The sequence below is a fragment of the Gadus morhua genome, chromosome 11, assembly GCF_902167405.1.
Source record: "Gadus morhua chromosome 11, gadMor3.0, whole genome shotgun sequence".
NCBI lineage: Eukaryota > Metazoa > Chordata > Actinopteri > Gadiformes > Gadidae > Gadus > Gadus morhua.
In genome coordinates, this window is record NC_044058.1 from 2,081,780 (window position 1) to 2,101,873 (window position 20,094).

General features: G+C 47.4%; 1 protein-coding gene and 1 pseudogene across 1 annotated transcript; one reads left to right on the forward strand and one right to left on the reverse strand.

Annotated features, from left to right (window-relative positions):
* The first annotated feature begins 3,635 nt into the window (after positions 1-3,635).
* LOC115553791 (protein ANTAGONIST OF LIKE HETEROCHROMATIN PROTEIN 1-like) lies at positions 3,636-4,510 on the forward strand. Its single transcript, XM_030370319.1, has one exon. It carries the CDS (start codon positions 3,725-3,727, stop codon positions 4,508-4,510), a length of 786 nt encoding a protein of 261 aa, XP_030226179.1. The 5' UTR covers positions 3,636-3,724.
* Positions 4,511-15,345: 10,835 nt separating this feature from the next.
* LOC115553792 (craniofacial development protein 2-like) lies at positions 15,346-19,614 on the reverse strand (annotated as a pseudogene).
* Positions 19,615-20,094: the final 480 nt, after the last annotated feature.

The following is a 20,094-nucleotide window of genomic DNA, read 5'->3' on the forward strand; positions in this document are numbered from 1 at the left end:
GAGACACAGCCAGCCAAGAGGAGCAGAGACACAGCCAGCCAAGAGGAGCAGAGACACAGCCCGACCAGGGTCAGAGGAGGAGAAGAGACACAGCCAGCCCAGAGGAGCAGAGGCACAGCCAGCCCAGAGAGGAGCAGAGACACAGACAGCCCAGAGGAGCAGAGACCACAGCCAGCCCAGAGAGGAGCAGAGACACAGCCAGCCCAGGGAGGAGCAGAGACACAGCCCGACCAGGGTCATTGTAGGAACAGAGACAGAGGGAGATTAGCGTTGACCCATCAAAGGACGGTTGGATTTGAGGTGATACTGGGGTTTACTTATTGAATTAATGGGAAATAGGGTGCAGTGTTTCCCCTAGAATTTTTTTTAGGCCCGGTGGTAAGAGCTGATAGTGTGATTTGTTATACATTTTTCACGGGATGCTAGAGTATTTGTTGGTTATTTCCATATAAAAAACTTGCTTAGCCATCAGAAGTTGGTTATGTTATGGACTTATAAAGAACGAGGCTAGTGTTTCGCGGGGGCGGAAAAAATGTCCATGGTAACGGCGGGCTGAACCAATCAGACCTCGCATTTACGCGATCGGTTCGTGGTATAGTTCTTCTGCCGGAGAATAAAAAGTGTTTTTCTAAAAACAAAGTTGATTTAATATAAACTAATTTCATGTACAGGAGCATAAAGCACCAATACATATTGAGATAGCTGGTGGTGAGCTTGGATGGTTATGATATTATGGCTAATAATAATAATAAAAAAAAAATATATATATATATATATATATTTATTTTTTTCTCTTTTTCTTTTTTTTTTCTCTTTTTTGGCCGGTTGTTGGCCTGGCGGGGGCGCTCGTTGGCCTGGCGGCCCGCCAGGCCTGAACAATGGTAGGGGAAACACTGGGGTGCATTGTGAGAGTGTGAACTACCATGATCACACTGACTGTTAAACGTTTATCTTTTTTCATAGTTGGCCACCAAAACACAAACAAAGGTCATGAACACATGTGATTTGTGAGCATTTTCTGAATCACTTGTTTCATCTCATCTCAAGGCTGAAACCCTTTCTTCTGAACAGCAGTTTTCAGAGTTTTCCGTCGTTCATCAAAGTAAATTGGCCAGCCACCCCTTCCCTGGCTCCGCCTTATTACTCCATCCCTCCCCAGCCTATGCTGCTACCCTTTTTATGCAGCCAATGTAGCAATTACCGAGAACATGGGTGATCAGTGTGCCATAAGAAGAATCCGGCCAGGGTCCTCAGTCTCCAGGAGGCCATCGGTGGGAAACCAGGGCACCCAGCCGAGGGGGAGGAGGAGTTAGGATCAATTCATTACCACAAGAGAGCTGCTGGAGACCTAGATGACCAGATGATTCATCATCTGGAATGTGGTGATGTCACCACAAGCGGGGTGGACAACAGCTAAAGGAACCAGGATACGGCAAGCTCTGTTAGAACCATGATGAAAGAGAGAGAGTTAAAGAGAGAGACAGCGAGTTTAAAAGAGAGAGAGAGTTTAAGAGCGAGAGAGAATGAGAAAGATACATCAAGTTTAAGAGAGAGAGAGATAGAGAGAGAGAGTTTAAGAGCGAGAGAGAATGAGAAAGATACATCAAGTTTAAGAGAGAGAGAGAGAGAGAGAGGACCCAGGCGACGCTTGGCAGTCCAGAGGACAGAGGGTGTGGAGAGAGAGAGGTGGAGAGGAGAGGCGTAGTGGTAAGGGTCCCTTGAGGCCTCCTGCTTCAGCACCAGTGTGTGTAAATCAACAGACAGCTCACGGCTGCAATGAGGTAGAAAATAAAAAGAACATAAAAGTGTCCGACTGAAATAAGAGGCAAGGAGAAATATTTTATTATGAGTCTAAATTCTCCTTACTTTGCAATAGATCCACGGGCCGGCTCGCCTTGTCTTCTCCATGCGCCGTCTATCATCTCCCTTGTCTGCATATAGGCTCAAATTACTCAAAATACCCCACCTGCTATTCATGTTATACATATGTAATCGCTACCCTAAATTGTCTCAACTACCACTTAGGGTAAGTCTGTTCTATATGCACACACAAGCTCCCCACTAATGTGGCACCAAAGTGCCCAAAGTATTGACCTAATTCATATAATGTTCAGAAGCTTTCGTTAGAAACTAAATAAACAAAGGATTTGAAAACCTCATTTTGTTTGAGTCTTGTTTGTCCATACGTTTGACGTTGAGCCACGTAAACCAGCCTGGCGCTACAGGATCCATTGACACTCTGTTTTCTCACAAAAACCTAACCCTACCCCAGCCTGAGAGAAACGCAGGACACTTCTCACGGAGGAAGGTTCAGAATGTGACACTAGGGTTTAACATCCCTGTGTGTGTGTGTGTGTGTGTGTGTGTGTGTGTGTGTGTGTGTGTGTGTGTGTGTGTGTGTGTGTGCGTGTGCGTGTGCGTGCCTAGTTCACACTACATGCGTCCGTCGGCGGATGGCCGAGGGCGTGTCTGACGTTTAGGGGACGACTAGTCTCTGTAGACGCATACTTCAGCCAATGAAATGGCTTTCCGCTACAAAGTCGATGTGTGTGACGGCCGACACTGCCTGAATAGTTGAACATTTCTCAACTTTTTGACGCAGGCCACGGAGCCGGACGGACCCACAATGCATTTAGCGAGCGCCCCATGCAAAGTTAATGAGATCCGTCGACGGACGGAGGTAGTGTGACCCTACCCCTACATGCCCACTACCTCCGTCAGTCAACGGACATGCGAAGGCGTGGCTGACTGATGGGGGAGTAGTCTTTGCAGAGGCATCCGTCAGCCAATCAAATCCCTTCCCGCTAACAACAACAAAGCCGGGTTCTTCCCGCTTCTTCCTGCTTGCTGTGTTGTCATTGCAAGATGGATCCCGTTGTAGCAAGGATGGTGTTAGTTCAGGTTGCTGGTGCTTTGGTCCACCGACGTGGAAAGCAAGTGCATCGGGATTGGTGGGTTCACCCCGTTCTCCGGACACGCAACCAGAGAGGGGAGTATCACGCACTTGTGCAGGAGTTGCGTCTGGATGCTCTCCTATTCCATCAATATTTTCGGATGCCTCCGGACCACTTCGACGAGTTGCTTGGCAAGGTCGGTCCTGTCATTACCGTGGTGGCAGACACACGGTTTCGTTCTGCAATTGGCCCTGCCGAGTGACTCGCCATTTGCCTACGGTAAGGATACTTTAATGATCACATAACTAGCGTTTCCATACAGCTCATTGGTGTGCGCATACTGCTAGGCTATAGAAAAGGTGCCCATTTCCATCCACGGTGTTGTTTGCATAAAATGTCCTAATTAGGGAAGACATCTACCCATCTATAGCCATAGTAGTATGCAGAGTGTTCCTTGTAAATCCCAGGTTATGTGGTAGAGCTATCTGTAAATAATCTAGTCATATTAGTTGTGGATGTCACATGGGATTATTTATGTATCAATGAAGAGTGTTTCAGATAAATGTGTTCCATCATAAAGCCTTTCTATGAACATGGTATGCAAGCAACCATGTATGAATAATAAATATAACTAAGCTGTCATGACTCATGCCCTGTATATTTTAAAGTATATGTGAAGTATTTTCTTTAATGCTTTCTATGTTAGGTATCTTGCCACTGGCGATTCCCTTCACACGATTGGCTTCAGCTATCGTGTGGGCACTTCGTCAGTGTGTAGGATAGTGCGGGAGGTAGCCAGTGCCATCTGGACTGCTTTGGTGGAGGAGGAGATGTCTGTTCCCACGAGGGCGGACTGGAGCACCATGGCCGAGCAGTTTGAGTGGCGCTGGAACTTCCCCAACTGCATCGGAGCGATTGATGGGAAGCATGTTGTGATACAAGCTCCAGTTAACTCTGGCTCCTTGTATCACAATTACAAGGGCACCTTCTCCCTGGTCCTCCTCGCCATAGTGGACGCCGACTACCTGTTCCGGGTTGTGGATGTTGGAGGCTACGGCAGGACGAGTGACAGCGGCTCCCTCCTTAACTCCGCGTTTGGGGAAGCTCTTCGCGATGGCACCCTTGACCTCCCTCCCGCCCGTGTCATTTCCGGCGCAGAGCAGCGGGGGCCACTCCCTCACGTGTTTGTGGGGGATGAGGCGTTCCCACTCATGACCCACCTGCTGCGGCCATTCCCTGGACAACATCACACTCTGGAGAAGCGAGTGTTCAACTACCGCCTCAGCCGGGCTCGTCTGGTAGTGGAATGTGCCTTCGGAATCTTGGCATCTAGGTGGCGCATGTACCGGCGGGTGATTGGCACCAGGCCTGTGGTAGCTGAGGTGTGTGTGAGGGCCACCTGTGTGCTGCACAACTTTCTTGAGAGGAAGAAGCTGCAGGGGAGAAGACACAGGTTGGAACCGAACATCGAGCCATCGACTGATCCTGAAGCCCTGCGTGATGCACCCAGGATGGGCTCCAACAACGCCACCAGACTGACCATCCAGATGCAGGAGGCCTACTGTGCGTTCTTCAACGAGGAGGGTGCAGTGCCACCATGGCAGCCAAGAGCCTAGCAACACAAAGGCTCTTCAACAAAACATAGGGTTACCCATATCTTAAGAAAAGAAGCATATTCCAACTACACCTGCACCTTCCTATACCTGCGTATACATTGTACATTTGCTCAAGGTTAAGTTTTAAAAGTAACTGTAATAATGTTTGTTAATGATCTAGTTTTGTTTTTTCACAGATGACCCGAGCCAGCATTCAAGAATCCCTATTGTCTTCCTGCAAGTGCCTGAATAATTATTAATATGCTAATATTAATATAACATAATTCCACTTCCAAATTATAATGTATTATAAAAGGAACACATCACAATGAAAGTAATTTTTTTAATTAAGAACACAAAGAACAGAACAACAAAACGACAGAAACACCATAACTTAACAACATAACAAACATAACCTCACACACTCAGTCACTCAGTCACTCACTCACTCACTCACTGTCATTGTTGCTATGGCGGCGCGCATAGACGCGCGGCTTGGAGCCTTCTCTAGTTTATTAATGTACAGTTTTATTTATGTCTTAGTTTTAGTTTTAATATCGGTAGACAATTGCTCTGCACACACCTACAGCAGACACGACTTGCTAGGGATCGGTACACACAGTGAAAAGGCCGTCTCAGCTGAGTACCTAGGCGAACACGGAATACCCGAAGACATCGCCCGGATACCGGGTGACAGTTGGTTCATGGTCCCGGATCTGAAGCGCAAGCGACGAAGAAGGGATTGTAAGCAACGACGGGGCCGCAGGGGAGGACTGTTAGCGAGGATGAAGAGATGCCCGGACAAACCAGCATTGCCGAGTATTTTCCTCTCCAACGTTAGATCAATTGCTATCAAGATGGACGAACTGAGACTGCGGGTTGCAACTAACAACATCGTGAAGGATAGCTGTGTGCTTATTTTCACGGAAACCTGGCTCCAGGTGTCCATTGCCGACTCTGCGGTAGCACTGGAGGGACGTACAGCTCACCGAGCTGATAGAACTAAGGCTTGTGGGAAACATCACGGTGGCGGCTTACTAATTTTTACTAAAGGCAGCTGGAGCTCCAACACTAGAACTGTGAGTAGCCACTGTTCCCCGGAGTTGGAATATATCACAGTTAAATGCCGGCCTACATACCTCCCGAGGGAATTCAATGCCGTGCTGATCACAGCTGTTTACATTCCTCCCGACGCTGATGCGAACATAGCACTAGCTCAGCTACATGACGTCATCAGTAAACAACAGAGCATGGACCCTGAGGCAGTACACATCATCGCCGGGGACTTTAATCACGTCAATCTAAAGGGAGTACTTCCTAAATTCTACCAGCACATTAAATGTGCCACGAGGGGAGAAAAGACACTGGACAAGGTTTATACCAACATTAAACTAGCCTACATAGCTAGACCGCTGGCTCACCTAGGCAAGTCAGGCCATGTGTCCATCCTTTTGATTCCAGCGTACACCCCCATCAGGAAAAGTGCTCCCATCACCACTAGGACAGTTAAAACCTGGCCAGCAGACTCCACGCCACTGCAGATCAGTCTCCATGACACCAGATGGGAGGAATACGAGCATGAGGACCTGGAACGGTTCACATCAACGGTCCTCAAACATGTCAGGAACTGTGCAGACTCGTTCACCATTGACAGGCCTGTCCGGGTTTACCCCAACACAAAGCCATGGATGAACAGAAAGGTGCTGCAGCTGCTCAGGGAGAGAGACTCCGCTTTCAGGTCAAAAGACAAGGCCCTCTATAACATCGCCAGGGCTAACTTGGACCGAGGCATCAAAGAGGCCAAGGCGGAGTACAAGGGCAAGATCGAAGATTGCTTCCGGAGCAACGACTCGAGGCGGGGTTGGCAGGGGGTCCAGCACATGACCAACTTCAGAGCCAACAGGCTCTCCGCCGACGGGGATAACCCACAGCTGGCGGAAGATCTGAACTCCTTCTACGCACGGTTCGAGATGGGGCCGGGCGGGGAAGCGACATCACAACCCCCACACCCACCTGCCCCCAGCAGCCTCACCCTCACAGAACACGAGGTCAGACGCACGCTGAAGGCGGTGAACCCCAGAAAAGCAGCAGGGCCGGACGGAGTTCCGGGACGGGTGCTGAGGGACTGTACTGACCAGCTGACCGGGGTCCTCACCAAGATCTTTAATCGGTCCCTGTCCCAGGCCATCGTCCCACCCTGCCTGAAAACCTCTACAATCATCCCGGTCCCAAAGAAAAGCACTGTGAGCTGCCTCAACGACTACCGCCCGGTGGCACTCACACCCATCACCATGAAGTGCTTTGAGAAGCTAGTCCGTAGTCACATCATCTCATCCATGCCGCCCAGACTAGACCCACACCAGTTTGCCTACCGAGCCAACAGGTCCACAGGAGACGCCATCGCGACGGCTCTCCACTCCACCCTGTCCCACCTGGAGGAGAGGAGTAGCTACATCAGAATGCTCTTTGTGGACTTCAGCTCAGCGTTCAACACCATACTTCCGGACAGGCTGGTGTTTAAATTGACAAACCTGGGGCTACCACTCAACACCTGCACCTGGATTAAGGACTTCCTGTCTGACCGCCCCCAGAGGGTGCGGGTAGGCTCCAACACCTCCACAGCCCTCAGACTCAGCACCGGGTCCCCTCAGGGCTGCGTGTTGAGCCCCCTGCTCTACTCCCTCTATACTCACGACTTTATCCCCGTTCACCACAGCAATGACATCATAAAGTATGCGGACGACACCACCGTGGTGGGCCGCATCTTGGGGGGAGATGAGACTGCATTCCGGGAGGAGGTGGAGCAGCTGAGCAAGCAGTGCAAGGCTAATAACCTGCTGCTGAACCAGCTCAAAACCCGGGAGGTCATCATCGACTTCAGGAGGAAGAAGACTGCGATCCAGCCCCTGCTCACCGACGGTGGCTGCGTGGAGAGGGTCGCAGCCTTCTGCTTCCTGGGGGTGCACATCCAGGACGACCTGTCCTGGAGGACAACCACAGCCATCATTAAGAAGGCACAACAGCGACTCTATTTCCTGAGAGTCCTCAGGAACTACCACCTTAGGGAGGAGTTGCTTGTGACCTTCTACCGCTGTTCAGTTGAGAGCATCATCACTGTATCTGCGTGTGGTTCTCCAGTTGGGGTTAGGGTGCAGAGAGGAAGGCACTACAGCGGGTCGTTAACTCGGCCCAGAAGATCATCGGCTGCACTCTCCCCTCTCTGGAGGAACTGTACAACACCCGCTGCCTCAAGAAGGCTACCAAGATCTCCAAGGATCCAACCCACCCGGGTTACGAACACTTTGTGCTGCTGCGCTCAGGGAAGCGGTTCAGGACTATGGCTGCACGGACAAACAGACTTGTATCTAGTTTCTATCCCAGGGCCATACAGGCGTTGAACGTTGCCAACACCTGACCTTGTACTATCACGCACACACACATAACATGTGGCAGCTACTGGGGAACTGTGCAATTCCCTTCGAACAATCTATTTATTTATCTATTTATTTATCTATTCATTTATATTATTATATTAAATATTTATTTATTTTCGAGTTAGATTTATATTAGATGTGTTAGTTTTAGTTAGATATATATCAAGTGTTTTATTTATTTTTTATTTATCATACTGTATATATTGTTTATGTATGTTCCTTGTCCTCTTTTTCATTAAGCACCAGGGGGGAGCTCTCCCAAATTTCGATTTACCTGTACCTGTACCTGACAATAAAGATCATTCATTCATTCATTCATTCTCCCGAACCTCCCTAACCTCCCTATTCTGTAGCGCTGCCATATCCGCCCTTGAAACGATTTGGTACACCTTGTACCGCACCATGGCTCTACTTGGACTGGAGAGCCTTCTCATGGCGGGGAGGAGTGACATAAAAAAAATCTCATCCTCAGAGGGGGCTGTGGCTACGGCTGTGGCGGCGGCTGCGGCTGCGGCTGCGAGGCAAGTGTAGCCAGTGGCTCCATGAGCGCCAGCATGCCCTGCTCAAAAGAGGACATCTCAGTCCTACGTCGCTTCCTACCCCTGCCCTCTTCTGGGGTCTGCACACGCCACTGGCTCCTACCCACAGGTCCACCGTCTGCTGGGGCCGTGGCTGGGGCTGGGGCTGGGGCTGGGGCTGGGGCTGGGGCTGGGGCCGGGGCCGTGGCTGGGGCTGGGGCTGGGGCTGGGGCCGTGGCTGTGGCTGCTTCATCTGCTGCTGGTGCTGGGGGTGACAGCGCACCTGCCACTTTATGTGACCCACGTCCATGCTCCTCTGTCACCGCCATCACCGACACTGGGGATGGGTTCCGATGCTGGAGGTTGGAGGTGGTCCCTCTATTTTGGAGGAATGGCGCTAGGAAGCCCATCACCCCCATGTACCTCCATACATGCTGCTTCTCACTGGCCCCTGCCCCACTCCTCTGGGCTTCCTTCTTCTTCACCCTCTCCCTCCGATATCGGTCCCTGAGGGATCTCCACCTCTTCATACATTCAGGCACTGTAAATAAATATATGCAATAAAATGATTGATCACATTACAATCTACTTCATTCTTTTCATTATTATTTTCTGTAAAGACTTGAACATTTATGTCTATGTACTCTTTATAATCTATGTATCAGTAGCTATGCTGTAGCTGCTATGTTACGTTTTTGGATTCTGCATGCACGGTCCAAATCGAATTAATAAATACAGGGATATTGTTTCCAAAACGCATATGTATACAGAAAGTGCATGTTTAAACATGTGTCAGCAATTGCAACTATACATTCCAGGCAGCAGTTAATTAGATATTTTGGAGGATGCAAATGCTGGACCATGCATGCTGTACTGCTAGCAGTCATTCAACACTGATTCATTTGAAAAGTAGTACATACATCGAAAATAATCAGAAAGGAAATACATATTACCTGTTTCCCCCACCTCCAATGACACATCTTGCCATGCCCGATCTTTTAGTCTCTGTGTCCCTGTATGTGTACATGGAATGGTCGTACGAAATTGGCCGATAACCAATGGCGATTATAAGTTTGTCCTCCATTTTTCAATTAACTTCTCATCGCTTTCCAGCTTTACAGTATCGTCAGAGCCCGAGTCGTGTCACAGTGCTTAAATTTGCATACGTGATCTGATTGGATGACGGATCCGTCGCTGCCGAAAAAGTTGAACATTTTTCAACTTCTTGACTGAGCCGAAGGCTCCAACGGAACGGACGGATCCACAATGCATTGCGCGTCCGTCCCCATTCAAAGTCAATGGGGATCAGTCAACGGACGGAGGTAGTGGGCACGAGGCGTGAACAAGGAGAGTGTGAGTGACCGAGGTCATTACAACCCAAGGTGCTCTAACTGTGTGTGTGTGTGTGTGTGTGTGCTTGTGTGTACGTGTGTGCGTCAGGGGGGATGGGAATGGTGCGGGGGATTAGGTTGGGAAGCGCAAATGGAGATGTTGAGAGGAGTGACAGTCAGAGCTCAGAGGATTGGCAGGTGGGTGGTGGGTGGGGGGGGGGGGGGATTGTAATCACTGCCATGGCATAACTCTGGCGTCATCTGAACCCTTCGGCTCTCCCAGACCAATAGGGCTTGCAACTCAACCCCTTAATGAGGACCAGTGGGTGCAGCGTGCCCCCCCCCATCTGGGTACGGACCAACCCCCCCCCCCCCCCCTCATAGTAAATACTGTCAGAGCGTTGCGGCATGCGGCGGGGGGGCGGCGTGGGAGATAGCAGGTGGACCCCCCCCCCCTCTCTCCTTCATGACAGCATGGACAGAATGGGTTTTATCACTATTATTGCTATTGAGTCTTATTAAATATTATCATGACGATATATTTTCTAAGAAGTCTAGATCCCCTGGTTCAGAGCCAGAACAACATATTTCTTGACCATCAAATTTCTAGAAACCAGAAACAAATAACGCCAATGCTCCTCTCAGTGGCTGGCTTATTCGCCTGGACAAAAACTAAATATGTCCCGGTGAATTGTGTCCATTATGGCCCCAAAAACTGTCATCATAATTAGCCTGCACTGTAAAAAAGCTGTGTCTTCTGCAATGTCATAAGCCAACCATGGAACTCTCAAGTTGTCAGTTGCATGAGTTGCATTTACAGAAACTGACCTCAATTAAAAGAGACTTCCATTTAAAGAGTGTCTATTTCAGATTTAAGGATTTAGAGGTGGCGAGAACCTTTAATGGAATGCTGAAATAGGGCCAGTTGGAGAGGTAATAAATACCCCCTGAATGCCCAGGGATAGCATATAAATAATCCTGTGTTATTCCCGACGGAAGCTCTCTATGATGTGGTTTGGTGAACTACGGCTGGATAACCTGGTTAAAGAGCAACAGAACAGCCGACAGCTTGATCAAAACTACTGCTCTAAAGCACTGTACATCAAGGGTTTGGCTATTGAGAAGCAAGGTAGGACTGTTATCTATGATGACACAGTACAACTGTACACATTGCATTGGGTAGATTTGTTTACTGTAATTGTAAATGTTAATAGGTCTGTATAATCTACAGACCTACAGTATAGTAGACAGTTTAGAATAAAAGGCATCTTAAGAATAAGCGGCAGGTAAGCTTGGTGAAATGTTTCTGAATCAACAAGATTTATATTTGTACAATAAGATGACTGCAGGAAGCTGTGTGATATAGGAAATTGTGTCTGAGAGAGAAATTATATTTCCATCAATTCTTTCAGCAACACTTTCTCCGTTTATTATTACAGAGCAACTCAATCAATATATTTTGCTGGTCAAAGTGTATCTTTATGGTTGCAAGCATTAATTGGGGATATTCTGGTATCATTAGTGAAATTTAGTGCCCAGTAGATTAATTGCACTGTGGCATTTATCTATGAAACATTATATCTTGATGTTAAATTGCAATAAAAGTGCTTGTATATTCTGAGGAGATGACTGTCCAAAGACAAGGGGGATGGGGTGAAGTTGACACCCATTAAGGAAATCTATTGGCAAATTTTATTGGCAACATAAAAATGAGAGGCAATATTAAGCCTAGCCTGACATTAAGAAGGAGGCCTCAGTGGAAAATAGCAAACTTGGGCAACCAAAGGTGACGAAATGTCCTTACAGACGCATCCCATCGCAGAATGCAGTTCACAGCTGTTGCTAAACAAACTAAATTAGTTAAGCAATCGTATCAAGCACTTACAATTCCTCCTATCACAGATCACATCCAAATCCATCACGTCCTTGAGTCAAAGCCTTCCTCTCTCCATCCAATATAATGTATTCAATAACTAATTATGGTAATTCATTACATATTCAATTAGAAGATAGGCTTTATTGCTGCTGCACACCATAAAAAGCAGGAATTATGTTGCCTTTGAATGTCACCCAGAGGACGGAGGATAGCCTGGCATCATTCAGCAGAACTGGGAGACAAGAGATGGAAAAAAGGAAGAGGAGGAAAAGAGACACGAGATACGAGAGCTGGTAGCTGAGGAGGCCTATAGCGCTTTTTGTGTTTGCAAGAGTGATAAAAGGGAGATGAAATTGACCAGCAATATTGGTTTTGTGGTAAGGAGGCACATGGCAGATTGGATTTAGCAACATCCTTCAACAGGTCGGGTTGGGGGCTAAGAGCTGGTCCCTGATATCAAACAGCCCCACAGAGGGTGATCACCATCCTGCTAGCCGTGCAGCATCAAGTATTATTAGTTAGCATTTCAAAATACGTTGAGCAGCCAGACATCTGCTGCACCCTGCACTCTGACCACAATCTTATGCAGACGAAAAAGATGGCAGCGCATTGCAGGGTGTGGCGAAGAAACCATCAAAAAATATATACATACACTCATCACACCAGGGGGGTATACCACGAACCTCGCTGAACATACCCAGGCTTTCTTTGGAAAACCTGGCTCGACAGAGCCGCAACTCGCAATCAGAGTTAAATGGTACCACGAAGCTCACTTTAAATTCAATTAGTTGAACCAGGTTTTCCTGCTTTAGGTTCAGTGCGCGTTCACGTGAAAGGGGCGTTTTTTGCGTCATTTTTCTCACCTTTACGATAGATCAAGCAGTCTATATATAAGAGAAAAGATTCTGCATATTGTCGATAAAATAACTATGCCAAATGCAGAATTGTTCGCCATTAATCCAAATAGAATGATGACGATTTAAAAATGCATAAGCAACGTCCATCCTGCCTTATTCTATCATTTAGGGAATTCACTTTAAGTACACCCTATTTAAGAAATGTATAGCATGTTTTCAACCACTGAGAGGTAGCGGCTGTAGCGTAGTGGAATAGTATAAGACCCGAACGCCAGCGACCGGGGTTCAAATTCGGCGGTCTGTCATCATGCATTTTACCCCCATAGATGTGGTGCCAGCACGGCCTTGAAAATATGGGTTCAAGTTCGAAATAAGCACAAAAATATAATTCCATAAGCTTTAGTGAATAAGTATTCCATATGCATGAGAATTTGGACTTTTTAAGCTTCACATAAATTCGCGTCACTTGGGAGTCGAACCCCCTGCGCAGATATTCAAGACTGACGCGCTACCTCCACTCTAGCACTCTGTCATGGAGACACAATGCGCAACAGTAACCATTGTCTATATAAGGTCCAACAAGGACGATCAAATAACGAAAACCCTCTGATGAGAATCTGTAGGCTATCTCTCATGAAGAACCCCAATTTCGTTGTTTGCACAATGACAATAAAGTCTGCAATCTGAATATCGTCAGACAATGCCAAGGGATCGGTTCTGTCCCGTAAAACCCTCTGTCTCCGGAGAGACGCCTGTACGAGAAGTGCGCCGAGGTCAACGGGAACAGCCACAAATGGTGACGCCATTGTCAGAGGAGGGGCTAGGAAGCTGCGCACGCTGATTTAAGTAGCCGATCTCCGGCTAGACTAAGCCGAAAAACTGCTCCCGACCAGGTTTGGTTGCGAGCATAAGTCACCATGGTGATACAGCGACGCTAAAAGAGAACGACTTTCTTGGTACAAATAACCCAGGCTTTGAGCTCAACATACCTCGCTAACCCTCTAAGCGAGCTTCGTGGTACAGGCCCCAAATGGTTTGTTTCATTGTTTACAATCATGACATGTGTACATTATGTTTGAGGAGTTTTGTATTGATGGTATTGTCTAGGGGTGTAACGGTACACAAAAATCTCGGTTCGGTACGTACCTCAGTTTTGAGGTCACTCTCTCTCTCTCTCTCTCTAGGTCGTCCTCAGACGAGCCCTCCATCGTTGCTTCCAGTCATCCCGATTCTCCATACATCTGGCCAGTTCATTGGTACTTTGCGCTCCTGCATCCTTCTTGAGTACATCCACGAATGTGAGTCTAGGACGTCCCGATGCCCATGGGTTGGTTCACACAGTACCAATTTGCTGGCTGGCAGCTCTTGGTGTCTTTGGCAGTGTCCTGCCAGTCTCATTCTCCTGGCAGCTACTTTCTCACTCACCCTTGGTATTCCTTCATACAGGATCCTGTTGGTAACATGTGTACTCTTGCTGATGTTAAGTACTGCACGCAGCATTCTGGTGAAGCACCCGTCTAAAGACTTCTGCAAGGTTGGCTTCAGGGACCAGCATTCGCTGCCGTAGAGGAGAACAGACTCTACCGTTGCATTGAAGAAGCTGAGCTAGCACTCCAGCTCCACTCTGTTCGGGAATTCCTGTGCTTGCTCCATGTTGTTGGAGAGCAGGCTGATGTCATCCGCGTAGTCCAGGTCTGTCAGGACAACTGCAGGGTTTCGCTTTGACCTCCTTGGGGTTAGGGTGAAGCCGAGGCCCTGCTCCCACCCACTAATGGCTTTTCTGAGCGCATAATCCAGGACAATGATGAAGAGGAAGGGGGCTAGTGTGTCCCCTTGCATTACTCCAGGATATCAAACTCCTCAGTGCTGCCATCTGGGGTAACCACCTTGGACCTTGTTCCTGCGTACATGGTCTCAATAGCCCGGAGTAGGTTGGGAGGAACACCATAGGCCTTAAGGATCTTCACCATCGTGCCTCTGTGGATCGAATCAAATGCCTTTTTGAAGTCGATAAAGCACAGTCAGGTTATCCTCCTTCACCTCCTCGATAATTCTCCTTAGTGCCAGGATCTGGGCTGTGGTGGTTCTCCTCTCGCGAAAGCCATTTTGGTTCTCCCTCAGGTGAGGGTCGATGGCGCTCCTGATCCTGTTTAGTATCATGCGGTTGTATATCTTCTATGTCAGGCTGATGCCTCGGTAGTTGTCTGGCTTTGAGAGGTCTCCTGATTTAGGCACTGGGATGATGTTGGAGAGAGACCATACTTCAGGCAGTTTGTTTTGCAGTAGCGCTTGGTTGGAAAACTCCAGCATGATGTCATCGAGGTCACAGTTCTTTAAAACCTCTGGGGGTATGCCATCTGGCCCAGCACTTTTTCCAGCTCTCACTGTGCCTTTCGCCCGGGCTAGCTCAGTGACAGTGAATGGACCATCATCGATGTCTAGGTTCCGGAGGACTGGTGGAATTTCTTCCTCGGCCCCATCTGCTGTTGAACCCAGAAGGCTTCGGAAGTGGTTGAACCAGGTTGCCATCCTCTCCTCAGGGCTGTGACCTTCAACCTGTCCCTCCTTTGTCCTTTTCCGCCCAGTCATTTCGTTGATGACCCTCCAGGATTCCCCATACTGTTTTTCGCCTTGCGCAGCCTGCACCCTTCGCACCTTCTCCATCAGTTCCTCCCCCTTGATGTTGTCGTAGGTACTGAACAGTAGCTGCTTGGCTTCTCTCAGTTCTCCACGTCTCTGCTGGGTTGGTTCACACTCAAAGTTGAGGCGTGCTTCCTCCACACTTCCTCGTGCCGCTACGACCTCCGGATGTTTGGACCTCAGGGCAATATCATCCGACTGCAGACACAAATGGGCATTCCCGTGTCATGGGCGTTCTCGTTCACGCAGACTAAAACGCCCCCCCCCCCGGCATTCTCGTGTGGGGGGTGTTCTCGTTTACGCAGGCTGGAACGCCCCGTTCTTCTTCATCGATCTAGTAGTATGGGCAGCATAGAACTGACGTTAGCGCCCCCTTCTTCTTCGATCTCGTAATACGGGTACGTTAGCCAGCTAGGCCTACAGAAGGTTAGCTTACATTTATGTGTCGGATCTCGGCCCAAACTTTGCATCAAACTTGATGCAACACGATCATTATAGGGAGGCTCCATGATCTCATGCTCATTATCTTCTGGGTTAGTATAGGTAGGGTATTAGGTATAAGTGACATGTTTGATATAGTTGTTTAAGAATATGCCCAAATAAAATAATGAATAGATTAAAATAACACTTGGGACATTATGCAGTTCAAATCCAGTTACCAGACACTATGAAGGCTCAAACAGTAGGCCATTTGACTCCAAGTGTTCACTTACTTTTCCCACTGAATGTTTTCAATAAAGACAAAATACAGTAATTGCTCTGCAACAATTAACCTTACAACATACATCGTAGGCACAAATGTATGTTATACATCGTATAGCATTTGTCACAAAAACAAAAAAGAAAGGAGTAATAAAATACCAGCATTTCTGGGCAGATACATTTACTACAGTAGTATGTACATTTACAAATGAAAGGGATTGCAAAAAAAGACGTCCCAAATAAAACGAAAAAGGAGTAATAAAAGAACATTATGCTAGGCAGACATCTTTTATGACAAACCTGCCATATGCAACGTGCCTCAGTACCAGGGGTGCGCTTGGCCAATTCTTCTTTTTTGAGAAGCCTTTGAGGCGTAGCGCAAGGCCACTGCCACAGCCTGCATTGTTGTAAATCTTTCTAACCGTTATGTATAGGAGATTGTCTTTATTAAGCTTAATTTCCCCTGCCACACTGTCATTTATATATATGGAAGGATGGAGAGGCTTGATTCGTTCTCGGAATGTGTTTGAAACCCTGTTGAACACGCCAAGCATCGCCATGTCCAGTCTCAGCGTCTCTTGTACAATTTGCTGAAGGACTTCGGGTGGTAAGAATGGCCTGTCCTCTGTTGTGCCAGATTGGAGTGTGTGGCTGAGATGGGGAGATGGAGAGGGTGAGCTTGGTGTGCCAGCTAGACCTGGGCTAGAGAGAGCGAGAGAGCCGAAAAAGAGTGAAGGAGAGCGAGAGAGAGGGAGAGAAACAGGGATTATAATCAACCTTCAATTCAATCACACAAGCCCAGACCAACACTACCCACACCATTAAACAAAAAGGCAATCACTGATCGATCAAAAGTCTGAGAAAGAGCAAGAGAGAATATACGTAAATAGAAAAGTATGGACATAGTATGTAATACCTTTCACTGCTTAGTGATTGGAAGGTGTGACTGAGATGGGGAGATGGAGAGTGTATTGGCTACGATCTTCGTGAGCACCAAAAATAAGTAAATAGCAACATGGACACAGTATATAAACCTTTCAAGCATAAATGTTCTCCAACAGCTGTCCAACCACCACCTCCTGATAGAGAGCATGTCCCCCTGAAAAGTAAAGTTATGCTTTAAATGACTTCATAGCCTGATACAAATCCATGTTACAGTACTGTTTAGCAGTGTACTATGGCAGTGTAAATTATTGTGAAGATGTAGCCATCTCCTCCCGTTAGTGCAGTACCTGAAGACAAAGTAATGTGTATGACCTATGATGCATGTTAATTGTAGCCTCCAGTAAGGATGACTAAATTATTAAAAGCCTTATATTTCATGCTACACATCTGATTGAGATTTGAAAGAACTCACCTCACTGAAATCATATTGCTTTTGAGGGTAGAATGCATTGCGTACTGAAATTAAGTTGTTTTGCAAACTAGTCATCAGTCATCATTTCTGAAAATAATGCATCTCACCATCAGCATAAACACCCCACAGCTGTTGCTCTGATACTGGTGAGGTGTGTCCTGTGGTGGTAAAAGGGGAATGTGATTTGTCAATGATTCTTATTAGTATATAATGCCTATAAACTATAAAGTGATATCCACCCTCATTTTGTAGCTAAATACAAAAAGTGCACTATGCACTTTCAACAAGCATTTAGCAGCAACCAGGGCCCATCAGCGTCACTTAGGAACACTTCATTAAATCATAATAAACAATCTAGAGGCCTGCCTGTCTACCAGTGAATGCTACTCTACTAGATGCAATGAATCGTGCGCCAGCCACACGTTTTACCTCGTCAACCAAGTAAAGTCCCTTCCATTGTCCATTGGACAAAGCATGTGCCAGGGTACTGAAAAGGTTTGGAAGACGTGTAAGTTGCAATTCATATGCATCATCATCAACACGCATTCAGTACACACTACGCTTCGATTTCACCCAAGGGTGAATTAAAAGTACATGTTTTCCTAAACGTTGGTCATCAACGAGGTAATAAAGTAGTAACTTCGGGCACATCTGTCATGTTTTTCAGAGTGCTAACGATCTTTATTCATTCGTTGCGCCGCGACCGAACTGACAGAATTCTCTGATATGCCATGCATGTAAACATACTAGTTAGTTTAGACGTACTAGTACGTTTACATGCACAGTTTAATCCGATGCGTGTGTCACCACGACGAAGCAGAGTGGCCGCGATTTCATGCCTCTTACCATGCCAGCTGACAACTTAACATCCAACTTAACAATGTACTTTGGTAATGTTAACCTCACAGTAAAATAATCGGCAAAGCCTTCGCTGCAAACTTTACCCTCTACCTACAAACCGTCTTAAACGTTGCTGATTTCTGAATAGTATATGCAACGTTTATGGACGAGATAGCATAGCATTCGCTGCTACCGAACCATGCTTGTCACGAGTATTTATATTGGATTCGAATTCGGATACAACGATACCACAGCTAAATCAGTGATTTAAATGAGAATACTTCACAGCCAATGTTGTCGAATAAACAATATCATATTTACTGACATAATCTCTCATCATAACCCATTCGTTTTTCTGGAAAGTTACTACGAAGTAAAACCGCCAAAAAAGGAAGGGTAGCATACCCAGCATGCCTTGCGAAACTCACTCACCTCTTCTTGATAGATTGATGAAACGCTACAGGAACGCCTGATGGGCGTTTTTGTGGCATGACGGGAACGCCCGATGGGCGTTTTTGTGTCATGACGGGGACGCCCAAGCCTGCAGCTGGACCCTTCTCCCTCAGGGAGGTTCTAGCTCTGTCCAACACGGGCACACACATCCTGGTTGCCTCCTCGTTTGCAGCGACAAATCTCATATATTCGCTGCTGGGCTCCGCTCCCTTGTCCAGCTGCTGGAACCGATTCCTGACTTCCTCAGTGTACCTGGTTTGAAGGCCAGGATTGTTTGCGAATGCCTTCCAATCGTGCCGGATCTTGGGACTAGGCTTGGGGACCCTCAGGCTCAGTCGTACCCTCATGGACCCCACACGGTGGTCCGAACCCACCGAGCTAAACGAACTGTATGGTTCGGCATTGAGTTCCTCCATTTTCTCCTCACAAGTATATAGTCCAGTTGGCGTACCATACGTGTGGCTCGATCCTGGAAGGTCCATCTCTTGCCTTGTCTTTTCTGGAACAAGGTGTTCGCTGCCAGTAGTTCGTGCTCCATGAGAAGGGCGGTGAGGTATGCACCATTGCGGTTGGTAGAGTCGTGGTATGGGAAGGGTGTGTCCTCTGGTCCGAGCCTTGCGTTGAAGTCCCCCAGGATTGCCAGGAAGTTGTGTGCTGGAACACCTCGCACGGCTGTTGCCAGGTCCTCGAAGAACTTCTCCGCCTCCTCAGTTGGGGCCACGTTGGTGGGTGAGTACATGACTATGACTGTTGTTAATGGGTTAGATGAGAACTCTGCGATAAGGATCCTTTCGGCGTGTTGGTAAACCCGACGGAGAACCTTACGCGCCCGAGAGCCCAGCAGTAGCCCCACGCCGCCTGTTGCGGCCTGGGCCTCGTTTCGCCACGCAGACAAGGTGATGAACGTGCATCTCTCTACTTTGTGGTAAACGATCTGGTCATCAGTGTGCACTCTTCTGTGTTCCTGGACTCCCAGGATCTCCACTCCCCGCTCCTCAGCACAGTGTGCTAGCTCCACCAATCTAGCTTCTTCTCTCACTGTACATGCGTTGAAGGTTCCCATTACAAATGGTCTCCGACAGCGCATGAGTGCATTGGACGGGGTGCTGTGATCAGACAGGACCCACGGTCACGGTTCGGTTCATTTTTGGTACGGCAACAATGAAAAATTGCAACACTAAACAGTTTCAATTTGTTGCTCAGATTAAATAACATGAATAAGGCTGACTGTTTCTTTAAAAACAAATCTTTTCTCAATCTAATGTGCAACAATGAACAATTGCAACACTAAACAGTTTCAAGTTGTTGATCAGATTAATTTTTACTCCCCCCCAATCTTTAGCCCTGATGACTTTCACTCAATCTATCTTTTTTGCCAGAAAAATCTCCTTATCCACATTATCTGCAGGATAATACCCAAAATTTGAGTGTACATACGACGTACCCTACATGTTACTCCCGTATACCACAATGCAATGCGGTCGTGTTTTTCCGGAGAAGAAGAAGCTAAATAACCGCAAAAACTAATATATTTAATGATGGGGCTGCGTCCCAATTCCTAGGACGCATCCTTCGAAGGCTGCATTCGAAGGATGCG